The following is a 14984-nucleotide window of genomic DNA, read 5'->3' on the forward strand; positions in this document are numbered from 1 at the left end:
TTTCTAATGGGAACATGTTGATACTGTGGCCCAGCTAAATTGTTCGTGGGTTTTTTCTCAAATTTTGGCAGTCCTTGCAGTCACAGCATGGGCATTACCACTATACCAGACCCGCTCCTTTATAATGGGAACATTTTTTTACTGAGACCCTCCTCTATGTCTCTTCAAAGGGGTATTGGGTTGCATCCAAACTTTTGGCAGCCCTTGCAGTTACTGCATATGCAATAACAGCATAGGAGACCCACTCGTTAATAATGGGAACAACAAAGCATAGCCGGCTGATGGCTCTCTAACAATAGCGAGGGACAACTGCTGGCCCTTTAAGAATAGTGAGGGCCGCCTGATGGCCCTATAAAAAGTCTTTGTGACTTTCAGAATCCCTCCATCATAAATGAAACAGGATATGTCTGATGATGTGTCACACACCACATGGCCAGATAAGGTTGTAAAATGTTAAAATGACATTTCCTGGTGAATGCATTTGTCTTGGTTGAGAGCAATGCAAAAGTGCAAAAACACATCAAAAATGCTACGTGTGAACATGGCCCAAGGTGTGGAGGAGCATTTTTGTTTTTGTATATTTATTTTGCCTTATATACAAGTCATTACCCTGGAAAGAATGTTCCTTAACAAATTTACCAGGAAAATCCATTTTGGTTTTGTTTTTGTATGTTTTATTGTGAGTCTGTAAAAGTGGCGTAATACCTCTGACAACGCTGTTGACAGAATTGACCTAGGAGTCAGAAATGCTTCCAGGGGTCTTCCCCATGCTGTTCCCTTGTCATTTGAGCACTGTTCCTATCAATTTGGGTAATATTTAGGCCCTCTGCAGACCACTGGGGGTAGCCGCCGGAAAAATGTCGAGTTTCCCATAGACTTACATTGGGCTTGCTACTCGAACCGAGCTCTCGAGTATTGAAATTTGCTTGACTCGAACAATGAGTGCCCGAGCATTTTAGTGCTCACTCATCACTACAAAACACATAATTTTTCAAACATACTTTCATCATTTTTAGGAAGTTACAAGGTTTAAATTATTTAGCTGCAAATTTTCATATGTTGGCAGAAAGATTAACACAAACCTTTTTTTTGAGGAGGGCAAAAAAATATCACTTTTGAAGTGACTTTCAGGGGCCTACAGTTAGGTCCATATATATTTGGACAGAGACAACATTTTTCTAATTTTGGTTCTAGATATTACCACAATGAATTTTAAACAAAACAATTCAGATGCAGTTGAAGTTCAGACTTTCAGCTTTCATTTGAGGGTATCCACATTAAAATTGGATGAAAGATTTAGGAGTTTCAGCTCCTTAACATGTGCCACCCTGTTTTAAAGGGACCAAAAGTAATTGGACAGATTAAATAATTGTAAATAAAATGTATATTTCTAGTACTTGGTTGAAAACCCTTTGTTGGCAATGACTGCCTGAAGTCTTGAACTCATGGACATCACCAGACGCTGTGTTTCCTCCTTTTTGATGCTCTGCCAGGCCTTCACTGCGGTGGTTTTCAGTTGCTGTTTGTTTGTGGGCCTTTCTGTCTGAAGTTTAGTCTTTAACAAGTGAAATGCATGCTCAATTGGGTTGAGACCAGGTGACTGACTTGGCCATTCAAGAATATTCCACTTCATTGCTTTAATAAACTCCTGGGTTGCTTTGGCTTTATGTTTTGGGTCATTGTCCATCTGTAGTATGAAACGACGACCAATCAGTTTGGCTGCATTTGGCTGGATCTGAGCACACAGTATGGCTCTGAATATATCAGAATTCATTCGTCTGCTTATGTCCTGTGTCACATCATCAATAAACACTAGTGACCCAGTGCCACTGGCAGCCATGCATGCCCAAGCCATCACAGTGCCTCCGCCGTGTTTTAGAGATGATGTGGTATGCTTTGGATCATGAGCTGTACCACGCCTTCGCCATACTTTTCTCTTTCCATCATTCTGGTAGAGGTTGATCTTGGTTTCATCTGTCCAAAGAATGTTCTTTCAGAACTGTGCTGTTTTTTTTAGATGTTTTTTAGCAAAGTCCAGTCTAGCCTTTTTATTCTTGATGCTTATGAGTGGCTTGCACCGTGCAATGAACCCTCTGTATTTACTTTCATGCAGTCTTCTCTTTATGGTAGATTTGGATATAGATACGCCTACCTCCTGGAGAGTGTTGTTCACTTGGTTGGCTGTTGTGAAGGGGTTTTGCTTCACCATGGAGATTATTCTGCGATCATCAACCACTGTTGTCTTCCGTGGGCGCCCAGGTCTTTTTGCATTGATGAGTTCACCAGTGCTTTCTTTCTTTCTCAGGATGTATCAAACTGTAGATTTTGCCACTCCTAATATTGTAGCAATTTCTCGGATGGGTTTTTTCTGTTTTTGCAGCTTAAGGATGGCTTGTTTCACCTGCATGGAGAGCTCCTTTGACCGCATGTTTACTTCACACCAAAACCTTCCAAATGCAAGCACCACACCTCAAATCAACTCCAGGCCTTTTATCTGCTTAACTGAGAATGACATAACGAAGGCATTGCCCACACCTGTCCATGAAATAGCCTTGGAGTCAATTGTCCAATTACTTTTGGTCCCATTAAAAACAGGGTGGCACATGTTAAGGAGCTGAAACTCCTGAACCCTTCATCCAATTTTAATGTGGATACCCTCAAATGAAAGCTGAAAGTCTGAACTTCAACTGCATCTGAATTGTTTTGTTTAAAATTCATTGTGGTAATGTCTAGAACCAAAATTAGAAAAATGTTGTCTCTGTCCAAATATATATGGACCTAACTGTATATTTTATAAAACTACACACCTCATACTATTTAAAACAACATTCAGAAAGTTGATTAACCTTTTAGGTGCTTCACAGAAACTAAAACCAAGTGGAATTGTAAAATTAATAATTCCTTTTTTCCCCTCACCCATGACAGCACACCTTGAGAGAGGGATCTGCCCCACCAAGGACAGGAAACTGTCTGAAATAAAAGGGCAGTACCTCTCCCTCGCTTCAGCTCGTTTCCTGTCCTTGATGGGAACCTGTCTGGAAGAAAGAAGACTTACCTGGGGCTGTTCCGGTGTGGAAGAGCGGACACTGGCCTGTGCACTGGGTTCCAGTCTCCAGAAGCGCCATCCGCAGCTCCCCTGGGGTCCTGCGTCCGAGCAGGCGCACGAGGTGAAGCAGGCTCCGTCCTCCCGTAGACCGCGGTGCCGTCCTACCCCTGCCGCTTCTGTCGGCCGCGCACCGGAGTGGTAACTTCCGAGTATGATACGCCTGACGTCATGGCGCGGGGCACGCTGGGAGAGGCGTGCCAGGTGACGTCAGGGGGCGGCGCCCGATCCAAGATGGTGGTGCCCTGTGAAGCGTTCCAGGCCGGGTTTTTTTTTCGGATTGGAGCTCCGGCCTGAGAAGGGGGGAGGGCCCATGAACCGGAGGAGGTTCTGGATGGCCCTATTTTAGGCGGGTGGGTTATCCTGGAAGCGTGGTACGCTTCTGAAGCATGGCTGACCAGGATAGCCAAGAGCAGCAGCTAACCCCCCCCCTCAGCAAAGGGATGCCTCTCACACGGACAGCCGCTCGAGCAATCGCAGTGGCAGCCGCAGGAGCAAGGTGTCAAGCGCCTCTGGACCATCCAGAAAGGAATCATCGGTTCCGCTACAGCCTCAGAATCCGGTACCCGTTTGTGACTTCCGGGGGTTAGTGATCTTCGTGAATGTCACCTTTTGGTAATGGGAAGTCTCTTATGTGCTTCCTTTTATAGGAGCCTAAGAAGAGTAGCGCCAAGCAAAAGCACAGAATGTGTGCCCTATGCCAAACTTCCCTTCCCATAGATTGGCAAAAGCCGCTTTGCCCGAACTGCATTGCTAAAACTATAGCGGAAAATTCCCTGGATTTCGCATCTAATTTGAAATCTATAGTCCACGCAGAGGTTCAGGAGTCCCTGAAGTGGTTGCTTAGAGGGACGAATAGATCCCATAGAGATGTCTCCTCCAACTCTGATTCCTCCCAATCCGAGGATCTGTGGCTGAGTGATTCATCATCCTCTTCATCATCGGATAACGGTAGACCCTGTTTGCCCATTGAGAGTACGGACAGACTGGTTAGAGCAGTCAGATCAACCATGGGTCTGGGGGAGGAGAAAGCATCCAAATCCCGGGAAGACGTTATGTTTGCGGGCCTTGGAGAAAAAAAAGAGACACTCCTTTCCGGTAAACACTAAAATTCAGGGCCTCATTGACCGAGAGTGGAAGGAACCAGAAAGATCAGGGGCCTTACCCTCCTTCTCTAAAAGAAGGTACCCCTTCGAAGAGAAGGACTCTGAGCCTTGGGATAAGATCCCCAAAGTTGACGGGACTGTAGCCAGGTCATCCAAAAAATCTTCCCTGCCCTTGGAGGACTCAGTCGTCCTAAAATATGCCCTTGATAAAAAGGCTGACTCCTTTCTGCATCACATTTGGGAAGCTGCAGCAGGAGGCCTGAAGCCAGCGGTAGCTGGCACCTGTATGGCAAGATCCCTAATGGTGTGGCTCCAACAGTTGGAGGACCAACTTAATGATAAAAAGGTCTCTAGGGATAGAATCCTTTCAAATCTACCCCTAATGCAGGCAGCATCGGCCTTCCTGGCAGACTCTTCAGCAGACTCTGTCAGACTTTCGGCTAGATCAGCGAGTCTATCTAATGCTGCCAGATGGGCCTTGTGGCTCAAAGGTTGCCCAGGCGACTTACAGTCCAAACATAAATTGTGTTCCCTCGCGTGTGACGGTAGACTCCTGTTTGGCCAGAAGTTGGAAGACCTTTTAGAAAAGGCGGGCGATAGGAACAAAGGGTTCCCAGGATTTTCAGGGGACTCAAAAAAGTTTGGTTTTCGGAGGAGAAAATTTAATCGGGGTCGCCCTCCAGGAGACAGGAGAAGATGGGAGACCAAGTCCAAAAAGGAGTCGGGCTATATGTTTGGAGGACCGTCCTCAAATACAAAAAAGTCCTCCCAATGACGCCAAGCCGGAGGTAGGGGGGAGGCTTTCCCACTTTTTTCCAGCTTGGAAAACAATTACAGCAAACCCCTGGATTCTGAACATTGTGAGTGGTGGCCTGAAGATACGGTTCAGCCAGATCCCTTGTCAGACCTTTGTGGTTACCCCCAAAAGGAAGGTCCAGTAAGAACAAATAACACTGGAAGCAGAAATATTAGGGCTAGTAAGGAAATGGGTCCTTCTCGAAGTGCCGATACCACAAAAAGGGAAGGGATTCTATTCCCCTCTGTTCATGATAAAAAAAAAAACAACGGGTCCTTAAGGACCATCATCAACCTCAGGAGTCTGAACCAGTTAATAGAAAACCAGACTTTCAAGATGGAGTCAGTGAGCTCGGCAGTGAAGCTCTTCCACCACAATTGCTTTATGGCAGTAATAGACCTGAAGAACGCATATTATCACGTCCCAATTCATCCAGACTACCAGAAGTATCTGAGAGTAGCCCTGTTCATTCAGAAAGAGCTGAGGCATTTTTAGTTTGCTGCCCTACCCTTCGGCCTCTCCATAGCCCCGAGAATATTCACAAAACTAATAGCGGAAGTAACAGCCTTTCTACGAATCAAGAACGTAGTGATCATGCCCTATTTAGTCGACTTCTTAATAGTAGGGAAATCAGAAGTCCACTGCTCCAGTCAACTTCTAGAAGTCACGGCAGTGTTGCATCAGCTAGGGAGTTTGGTAAATTCCCAAAAGTCAAAACTAACCCACTCAAGGACTCAGATCTTCCTAGGTCTAATCCTGGACTCTCATCTCCAAGCATGCTTCCTCCCAGAAGACAAGGTCCGCAAATTGATCATTTTAGTCGTGAAAGCCATGCGATCTCCAGTGATGTCCCTAAGCGAGGCAATGTCCCTCCTGGGCTCTGTGATGGCCTGTCTCCCAGCAGTCAAATGGGCTCAGGGGCATATGAGACTTCTTCAGTGGGGGGTCCTGTCAGCGCAGAGGTCCTTCAACGGGCATGTAGAAAGCAAGTTCTCTCTCTCCCCAGAAGCTGTGGATTCCCTTTCATGGTGGACAGACAGGGGAAATCTGACCTCAGGCGTACAGTGGTCCAGACCAGTAGATCGGGTGATTACGACCGATGCGAGCAGTTCCGGATAGGGGGGTCATCTGGCAGAGCTCTCAATACAGGGTCACTGGACAGACCACAAGATGGGGGCATCCTCAAACATAAAAGAGCTTTGGGCAGTAGAGAGAACCCTGATAGGCTTCCTTCCTCACATTCAGGGTCACCACGTCCAGGTCAGGTCCGACAACCGGACATCAGTAGGCTATGTGAATCACCAGGGGGAACAAGATCACGCTCTCTGATGGTTGTGGCAGACAGAATCCTTCATCTGGCAGAACGACACCTCCCATCCCTCAGTGCCCTTCACATAAAAGGGGGTGGAAAATGTAAAGGCAGATTTTCTCAGCCGCCATACCCTAAGACAAGGGGAATGGAGTTTAAACCCGGGGGTCTTCCAACAGATTATCCAATTATGGGGACAGCCAAACATAGACCTGTTTGCCACAAGAGCAAACAGGAAGGTAGACAGATTCTGTTCCTTAAATCCAGCAGAAAATCCCCATGCCGTGGATGCCCTCCAGATCCCTTGGAGGATCAGGAAGGCCTATGCCTTTCCCCCGTTAGTAATGATTCCAGCAGTGGTGAGGAAGATTCAGGAGGAAGGCACAAGGGTAATTCTTATAGCCCCTTTTTGGCCCAAGAGGCCTTGGTTCTCCCTGCTTCAACTAATGTCGGTTTCAGATCCCTGGGTTTTACCAGAGAGGCCGGACCTTCTCATTCAAGGACCAGTATTGCACGCCCAAGCCAGAGGTTTCCATCTTGCGGCGTGGAATTTGAGAGGTCACTACTGAATAACAAGGGGTTTTCACCAGGGTTAGTCTCTACCTTGCTGGGTAGTAGGAAACCAATAGCGACTAAGATTTATAACCGGGTCTGGAGTAAATTCCTAGAATTTATAGATGCCCCATTATCAGACAAGCCTCCAACCAGGGGAATCCTGGAGTTTCTGCAAAAGGGGCATGACCTAGGTCTAGCCACGGGGACTCTTAAAGTTCAGGTGTCGGCATTGGGGGCGCTCGATAATTGTAACTTGGCTGGGAACACGTGGGTCTCGAGGTTTATCAAGTCCTGTGCCAGAGCCAGACCGGTTCGGTCCCTAAGAGTTCCTTCCTGGGACCTGAATTTGGTCTTGAACGCACTTACCAGTGACCCGTTCAAACCCCTACAGGATGTCTCTCCAAAGATCCTCACCCTTAAGACCATCCTCTTAGTGGCCTTAACGTCTGCCCGTAGGATGGGTGACCTGCAGGCCCTTTCGGTTAATCCTCCCTACACACTAATTTATGATGATAGGGTCACCTTGCGTTCAGATCCAGCATACCTTCCCAAAGTGGTATCTAGATTTCACTGTAACCAGGAGATTGTACTACCCTCGTTTTGCAGCAATCCTAAAACCCCAGGAGAAGTTAGATTCCATAACCTAGATGTTAGAAGATCCCTACTACAGTACATTAACATGACTAGTGTATGGAGGAAGGACTATTCCTTGTTCCTGGCCTTTCAGGGGAATAGGAAAGGTCACGGGGTGTCCAAGGGTACCATTTCTAGGTGGCTTAGGGAGGCCATTTGTTTAGCATATACGTCCACAGGAGTTCCAGCCCCGGACAACGTCAGGGCTCATTCCACCAGAGCCGTCGCAACCTCCTGGGCGGAAAGGGCAGACGTCTCAATCGATCAGATATGTAGAGCTGCTACTTGGTCTACACCATCCACCTTCTTTAAACACTATCGGTTGGATCTGTCCTTCTCTGACCTCACCTTTGGGAGAAGGGTACTTCAGGCGGTGGTCCCTCCCTAGGGTGCTCATAATTCTCCAAAATTCTCTCAAGGTGTGCTGTCATGGGTGAGGGGAAAACACCAAGGTTACTTACCGGTAGCCGTTTTTTCCTGAACCCATGACAGCACCCGTAGTTCCCCCCCCCCCCCTATTTTTCTGTTTCTCACACCCTGGTGTGCACTGTTTTTGGTATGTATGTGTGTGTATATATGTATATATATATATATATATATATATATATATATATGTATATATATATATATATATATATATATAGTAGATGTTGGTTATATGTCTAACCTCTTTGGGAGGTCCTCTCAATGCTCTGTAAACAACTGAAGCGAGGGAGAGGTACCGCCTTTTTATTTCAGACTGTTTCCTGTCCTTGGTGGGGCGGATCCCTCTCTCAAGGTGTGCGGTCATTTGTTCAGGAAAAACCGGCTACCGGTAAGTAACCTTGGTGTTTTTCATTAAAATGTCCATTCATTTTTTTAAAAAAGCAAAAGGAGAAAATAGACTGCAGTTCTGAATACGCCACATGGCAGGTGTTACATTATTTCCAGGGACATTGGACACCAACGCTGTCCCTAGAGCTAGGGGTACTCTAAGCTACCCTTCTCCCAAGATTGCATCTGATGCTGGAGTTTCTGGGGTCTCATACCTTGCTATGCTCCTATATTAACACTCATCTGTACCTCCTTCGAGGTATGCGACAGAAGTGTATAGGATAACACAAATCAGAGAGACAGGAGTAAGCAGACAGGGATAAAATAAAACTACAATCATACATATACACTCACAAAATAACTGAGTGGGAAACATGGGGAGGTGTAGGTGGGGCAAACCAAATGGGAGAGGATAGAGAGCAGTGTTTGGATAGTATTTTGAAATCTCCTGAAAATCCCTCCAAACACTTGCTAGTAACACCGAACTTCTCCTTCAACTCCAAACCAGGAAGTGGTAAACTATCACTGGCAAGAAGGGAAGCCAGAATGTAGATTCTTAAACCTGCAGGGAGTAACATACACAGAACAGCTGATACAGTAAAGACAGAGAACTCCAGGAGGCCAACTACATGGCTTTTCCCTTGCAGGCAACAGAGCAATGAAAACTTGAACTGCTAATAGGACGGTGGAGCTGCTCTAACTACTGCAGGTCTATGCGTAACTGGCCACTGCAATCATCTCCACTCTGTTGTGGTATCCCAGTGACAGCAGGGCTCAGAAGAGAAGGACATTTGGGTATTGGAACCAAGATTTGCTGTAATAGTTTGCAGACCCCTTAAAATGACCAGAAGACTAGAACAGCAGAAAACCCAAATAAAAAGGAATTAATCTATAGGTGTAGTGACTATTTTGACCCCATAACACTTTTTTTGGAAATTGGCACACAGTGGATGTTGCAGAGTGAAATTGCAAACACATAGTGCCCAGCTTGTGCTCCTGGAATAATGCACACAGTAAAATAAGGGGTTTGATCTTGCTACAGCAATGCTAAACATGCGGATGCTAAGTGTGGTTTGGGCACACTGCAGGGCTTAGAAGGGGGATTGCTGTATTGGTTTATGGAAGACATGTTGCTTTTCAAGCTACCAGTAATGTGGAAAGTTGAAACCTATTTTTTCATAATGGACCTCTGGGGGGGGGGATTGCTTTATGCTGTATGAGTAGAAGTTTTAATTGGTATAAGTTTTGGCTACATAATGTTTTTTATGGCTTTTTATTCCAATATTTTGGAGGCAGAATGAACAAAGACAGCCTAACTTCACAATATACTGGCTTGGGGTTTAAGGTCTACTGTTTGATTGTGAACTGTTTTTGCCTTACTGAATAATTTGAATTGCGATTTGCTATCAAAATTGTATGTGGAAATGTTGTAAAATTATAATTAAGGATATTTTATTCAAAAATAATTTGGTATCTTTCTCTGCAGATGACTGTACTTTGAGATCAGAGGACCCTCTGACATCTTAATTTTTTAAATCGGACGACCTTAATATCACGCAAGATACAATCGAAGTGCAAGCTATTTTTCCAGATATTCCATCATCCTTACACAGTGAAGATTTGTCATCTGATCCTTTTAAACAGGTCCAATTGTCTGATTCATTATGGACTATTAGGGAAAATAAAAATCAAAGTGTTCTTACAGCAAAGAAGCCATTTACAAGTTCAGAGTGTGGAAAAGGTTTTCCCCTTGTACAGTCTCAAACAATTCACACAAGGGAGGAAATATTTTCTTGTTCAGAATGTGGGAAATATTTTAATGACAAAAGAAATCTTGTTAAACAGAAGAGAATTCATACATTGGAAAAGCCATATTCATGTCCAGAATGTGAGAAATGTTATGAACGTGAATCACATCTTGTTACGCACCAGGGAATTCACACAGGGGAGAATCCATATTCGTGCTCAGAATGTGGGAAATATTTTAACCGTAAATCACATCTTGTTAAACACCAGAGAATTCACAAAGGAGAGAAGCCATATTCATGCTCAGAATGTGGGAAATGTTTTAACCAGAAATCAAATCTTGTTATACACCAGAAAAATCACACAGGGGAGAAGCCATATTCATGCTCAGAATGTGGGATATATTTTAACCATAAATCACATTTTGTTATACATCAGAGAATTCACACAGGGGAGAAGCCATATTCATGTTCAGAATGTGGGAAATGTTTTAACAAAAAATCAAATCTTGTTATACACCAAAGAACTCACACTGGGGAGAAGCCATATTCATGCTCGGAATGTGGGAAATGTTTTAACCAGAAATCATATCTTGTTATTCACGAGAGAATTCACACAGGGGAGAAGCCATATTCCTGCTCAGAATGTGAGAAATATTTTAGCTGGAAATCAAGTCTTGTAAGACATCAGAAAATTCACACTGGGGAGAATGTGGGCGAAGTTCAGAATGTGGGAGATGTTTTATAGACAAATTGGACCTTGTTACACATGACAGAAGACACACAGGGAGAAAGCTATAATTCCCATGTCTGAACAAACTTCTTTATCTTATCGATATTATAACATTAAAAATGTTCAAACTGCAAATTACTTTTTAAATCTACGATTCTCTACTTCTTGATAGGAACATCTGGTGTGATCTAATTTTTTCCATGCTGAGTATACCCCAATATAGCATAATCATAACATATGATAGGTGTTGCCAACTTAATGCTACACTTATGACACTCAGGGTCTTTTGTTATCCAAATTTGACAATTATCTTCGGTGTCAAATTAATCCTATATATAATGAACAGTTGCAAAATTCTATACTCTGTCCAAGTATGAAGTATACTAGACGATTGTGATTCCTTCATTGGTCCAACTACATTCTCCCATATACTTTTTTCTGGACCAGAGGTCGGCCCATCCTGTTCCCTGATTATGGCATTAGATAGCAGGATAATATTATCTTACTAATGGAATCTCTCAGTAACAAACGTTTGTTTTTTGTTTTTAAATATATCCCTTTTTCCATAAAGGGTTTGTCCCACAACCAATGTACATTTTAATCAATAGATTTTGGGTAAAAAAAATTTACATAATTAGATGTGTTAAAATGTTCCTGTGCTGAGATAATCTTAGAAATGTGCCCCTGTTCTGTACTGAGTAATGGCTGTGTCTGATTATACCACAGCTTCTGGGGAGGGGAGGAAGCAAAAGAGGGTATACAGACATGACCGGATGGGATTTCAGCTGATTCTTTTGTAAGGTAAAATATATGTTTTTAACAGAAATGGAAATGTTTTACCTAACCGAATGAATCAGCTGCGATCCCATGCTGTCCTGTCTGTATCCTCTCTTTTGCTTCTTCCCCTGCCCAGGAGCTGTGATTTATTAAGACCATTTTCCTGCAGTCAGAAACGGTCATTACACAGTACACAGCAGGGGCACATTTATAAGATTATCTCAGCACAGGAATAATTTTTTTTACATATACTATTGTGGAACTTATTTTAACTCCAAGTTCTATTGATTAAAATGTACTTTGTTAGGGGAACAGCAAGTGCAAAGGCTGCTATAGCAATTGTAGCTATGAAATACACAAAGGAATTTGGAAATGGCAATCCCCTTCTTTTAGAGATAAAGCAGCTTTAGCGTACGCTGTATGCGTCTAAAATCTCTGTTTGTGAATAAATTTTATGCTTTTTAAATTATTTGGTATCTTTGTTGGGCTATTTGAGAGCGCATACAAAACGGTGAGAAGATATATATTTTTTTAATCTGATTTTTTTATTATAAATTTTAAAGAGAAATTACAATAAAATACCTTTCTTTTCAAAATAATGTTGTTTAAAGGGAATCTGTCACCCCCTGGGAAGTATATAACCTATTAATATGTGCATACAGGTGATCGAAATGTTAACCTCGTCCTACCTGTATGTCTCATATTAATGGTCTTGTTTTTGTGAAATCTTATATTTTATCTGTGTTAATGATCCCTTCCAGGCCCCGAGCCCGGAAGGAATCTCCTCCTCCTCTCTTCATTAAAATAGTACCACCCTCCCCTACATGTTAGAGTGTCATGTGAAGTGCAGTTGCTGCACTGTAATCCCGCGCCTATGCGTTGAACTCCGTCCATGATTCTCCCTTCTATAGGAGAAAGTCTCTGTGCCTCACCAGCGCCTGCGAAGAAGATCACGGAATACACTAGTCAGTGATCTTCTGTGTAGGTCACATCTGTGGGCATGGTCTCACTCTGCATACACTTCTATGGAGTAAGGCTGCGCCCTCTAGATTGCTACGTCACTAGATGGGAAGCGGCCTCGGCTCATTACAAGTGTATGGAGCGAGGCCGAGCACACTGGTTGAGGGTATGTATAACTCATGAATACCCTTTGGTCCCGGGTCTGAAACCAGCGAATCCCCACAGCTCACAGTGGGTGCACTTGGGGGACTCATAAGACTGCAGTCACACAGTGTGACTGCAGACTTATCGGTTTTGACCGGACAACCTCTTTAAGGTTACTGCTGTTTCCAGCTGCTGGAACACCTGGAGGCTATGAACTAAGGTTACCACTGGTGGGTATTTTACTTTACTGGTTAATAAAAATAAAAAAACAGGAAAAAAAAGGCGTGGGGTCCCTCGTAATTTTCATAATCAGCAGAGGGAAAGCCGACGGCTGGGGGCTGATGTTAATAGTCTGGGAATGGACCAATAGGCCTAAAGGTTCCTAGGCTATTAATATCAGCTGCCAGCTGTTTGCTTTACTGGTTATTATAGGGGAAACCCCCCCCCCCAAAAAAAAAATTACATGTGGTCCCCCTATATTCACTAACCACAGCTGTTAGATTAGCATTTATTTGACAGGGGGGACTCCAGAAAAAAATTGACATAGGGTCCCCCTATAAAATCTAACCAGCAAGGGCTAAACAGACAGCTGTGGACTCATATTAGTAGCCAGGGAAGGGGCCATGGATACTAGCCCTCTCCAAGGCTAATAACATCAGCCCTCAGCCGCCCCAGAAATGGCGCATCAATAAGATGCTCCAAATCTGGCACTTAGCCTCCACTCTTCTCACTTGCCCTATTGCGGTTGAAGGGGGGAAGCACAGGGCCGGTAACAACACGCTGTGGGCCGGAATTGAGTTCTCTTCGCCCTGTGTCCCCTCTTCTATAAAGGATTGAGAGTGGAGTGTGTAGTGTGATGAAGGATTTTCTGTACTCATTGTTACATCGTCCATGGGACTGGAACCGACTTCAAACAAGACAGGACATGTTAGATTCTGATTAATAGACTCACTTTTGCTGTTCAATTTTTCTACACATTTCTGCAGCATACAGATTACGACATAGTTAGTGAAGTACCGTTGGTTATGTGCCTTTCCAGTGCTCGTCCTCATCCTGTCCTGAGACCCACCATCTTCCACTTCCTCTGTGACCCAGCTGAGAATCTCCCCATGAGGGATATAGAGGCCTGCTTCTCAGTACCTCTTGTAGGCTTTAAGCCCAGGACTGTGCCGGCGTCCAGATCGAGTATCAAACGTGTCCTCATTCTGTTCAGAAAACTTGTGCTGAAAAAACATTCTCCACCGCTGTATCTGCTGTTGGAATCTGTCTCCCTGTCCGTTCAGCCTTCCTTCTACACTCCACTCTCGGTCATGTGGGACCTGCACTGGCACCGTTCTATAAGGGTCGTAGACCCAAAATTCGGGTGTCCATGTCATGGACTACACCCTGCCCGACTCAGTCTGTCTGCAACCGTAAATTGTTTTCTTTAAAACTGTTCTAACCCCTCCCAATTAATGATGTAATCCCTGAATGAACTATCTAATGTTTAGGTAATGTAGTGTACACTATATCCCTACCTACTGTATGGTTCCCCTAATGGACAGACCTCCCGCATCCCAGGGACGGCCTTAGGCAAAGCCTATAGGAGAACCGGCATACAATAACGGCCATAGGGATAAAATACCACAAAACACTTTATCACATAAAATGTAACATATACTTTTAACATAAAACTTCAACTGAACTAACCCCTGTCGATTTGGCGTCTTCTCAGCCTGCCACCCTCCTACACGGTGGCAAGTGGAGTAATAGGGTTGGGGTTGATGTCAGCCTTGTATTGGCAGCTGACATGAAGCCCAGGGGTTAGTAATGGAGAGAAGTCTGAAAGAAACCTTCATTACTAACCCCATAGTAAAAGTTTGTAAATAAAGACACTGCATGTAAAAAATACTTTATTTGAAATAAAAGTACACACGGTTTTACTCATTTATTTAAAAATAAAAAACACACATACTCATGTAACATCTAATCCCTAAGCCAATGTCCCCTGTAAAAAACAGAAGATAAAAAAGCTAATTTACACTCGCCTAACACCTAATCCCAGAAGCCACTGTCACCTGTAAATAACCAAAAATACAGTCATATGAAAAAGTTTGGGCACCCCTATTAATCTTAAGCTTAATGTTTTATAAAAATTGGTGTTTTTGCAACAGCTATTTCAGTTTCATATATGTAATAACTGTTGGATACAGTAATGTTTCTGCCTTGAAATGAGGTTTATTGTACTAACAGAAAATGTGCAATCTGCATTCAAACAAAATTTGACAGGTGCATAAGTATGGGCACCTCACCAGAAAAGTGACATTAATA

At 43.8% G+C, this 14984-nt stretch overlaps 1 protein-coding gene across 1 annotated transcript in view; it reads left to right on the forward strand.

The window, feature by feature from the left end:
- The window catches only part of LOC141271411 (uncharacterized), a 248451-nt gene that overhangs the window by 135746 nt on the left and 97721 nt on the right, over positions 1-14984 (forward strand). The window contains exon 4 of the mRNA XM_073681495.1: positions 10201-10772. Within this exon, the coding sequence (XP_073537596.1) occupies positions 10201-10772 (572 nt within the window). The remainder of the gene's footprint in view (positions 1-10200; positions 10773-14984) is intronic.

This window comes from Phyllobates terribilis, unplaced genomic scaffold (genome assembly GCF_046119375.1).
Source record: "Phyllobates terribilis strain yellow unplaced genomic scaffold, ASM4611937v1 Scaffold_5__5_contigs__length_657084704, whole genome shotgun sequence".
Classification (NCBI taxonomy): domain Eukaryota; kingdom Metazoa; phylum Chordata; class Amphibia; order Anura; family Dendrobatidae; genus Phyllobates; species Phyllobates terribilis.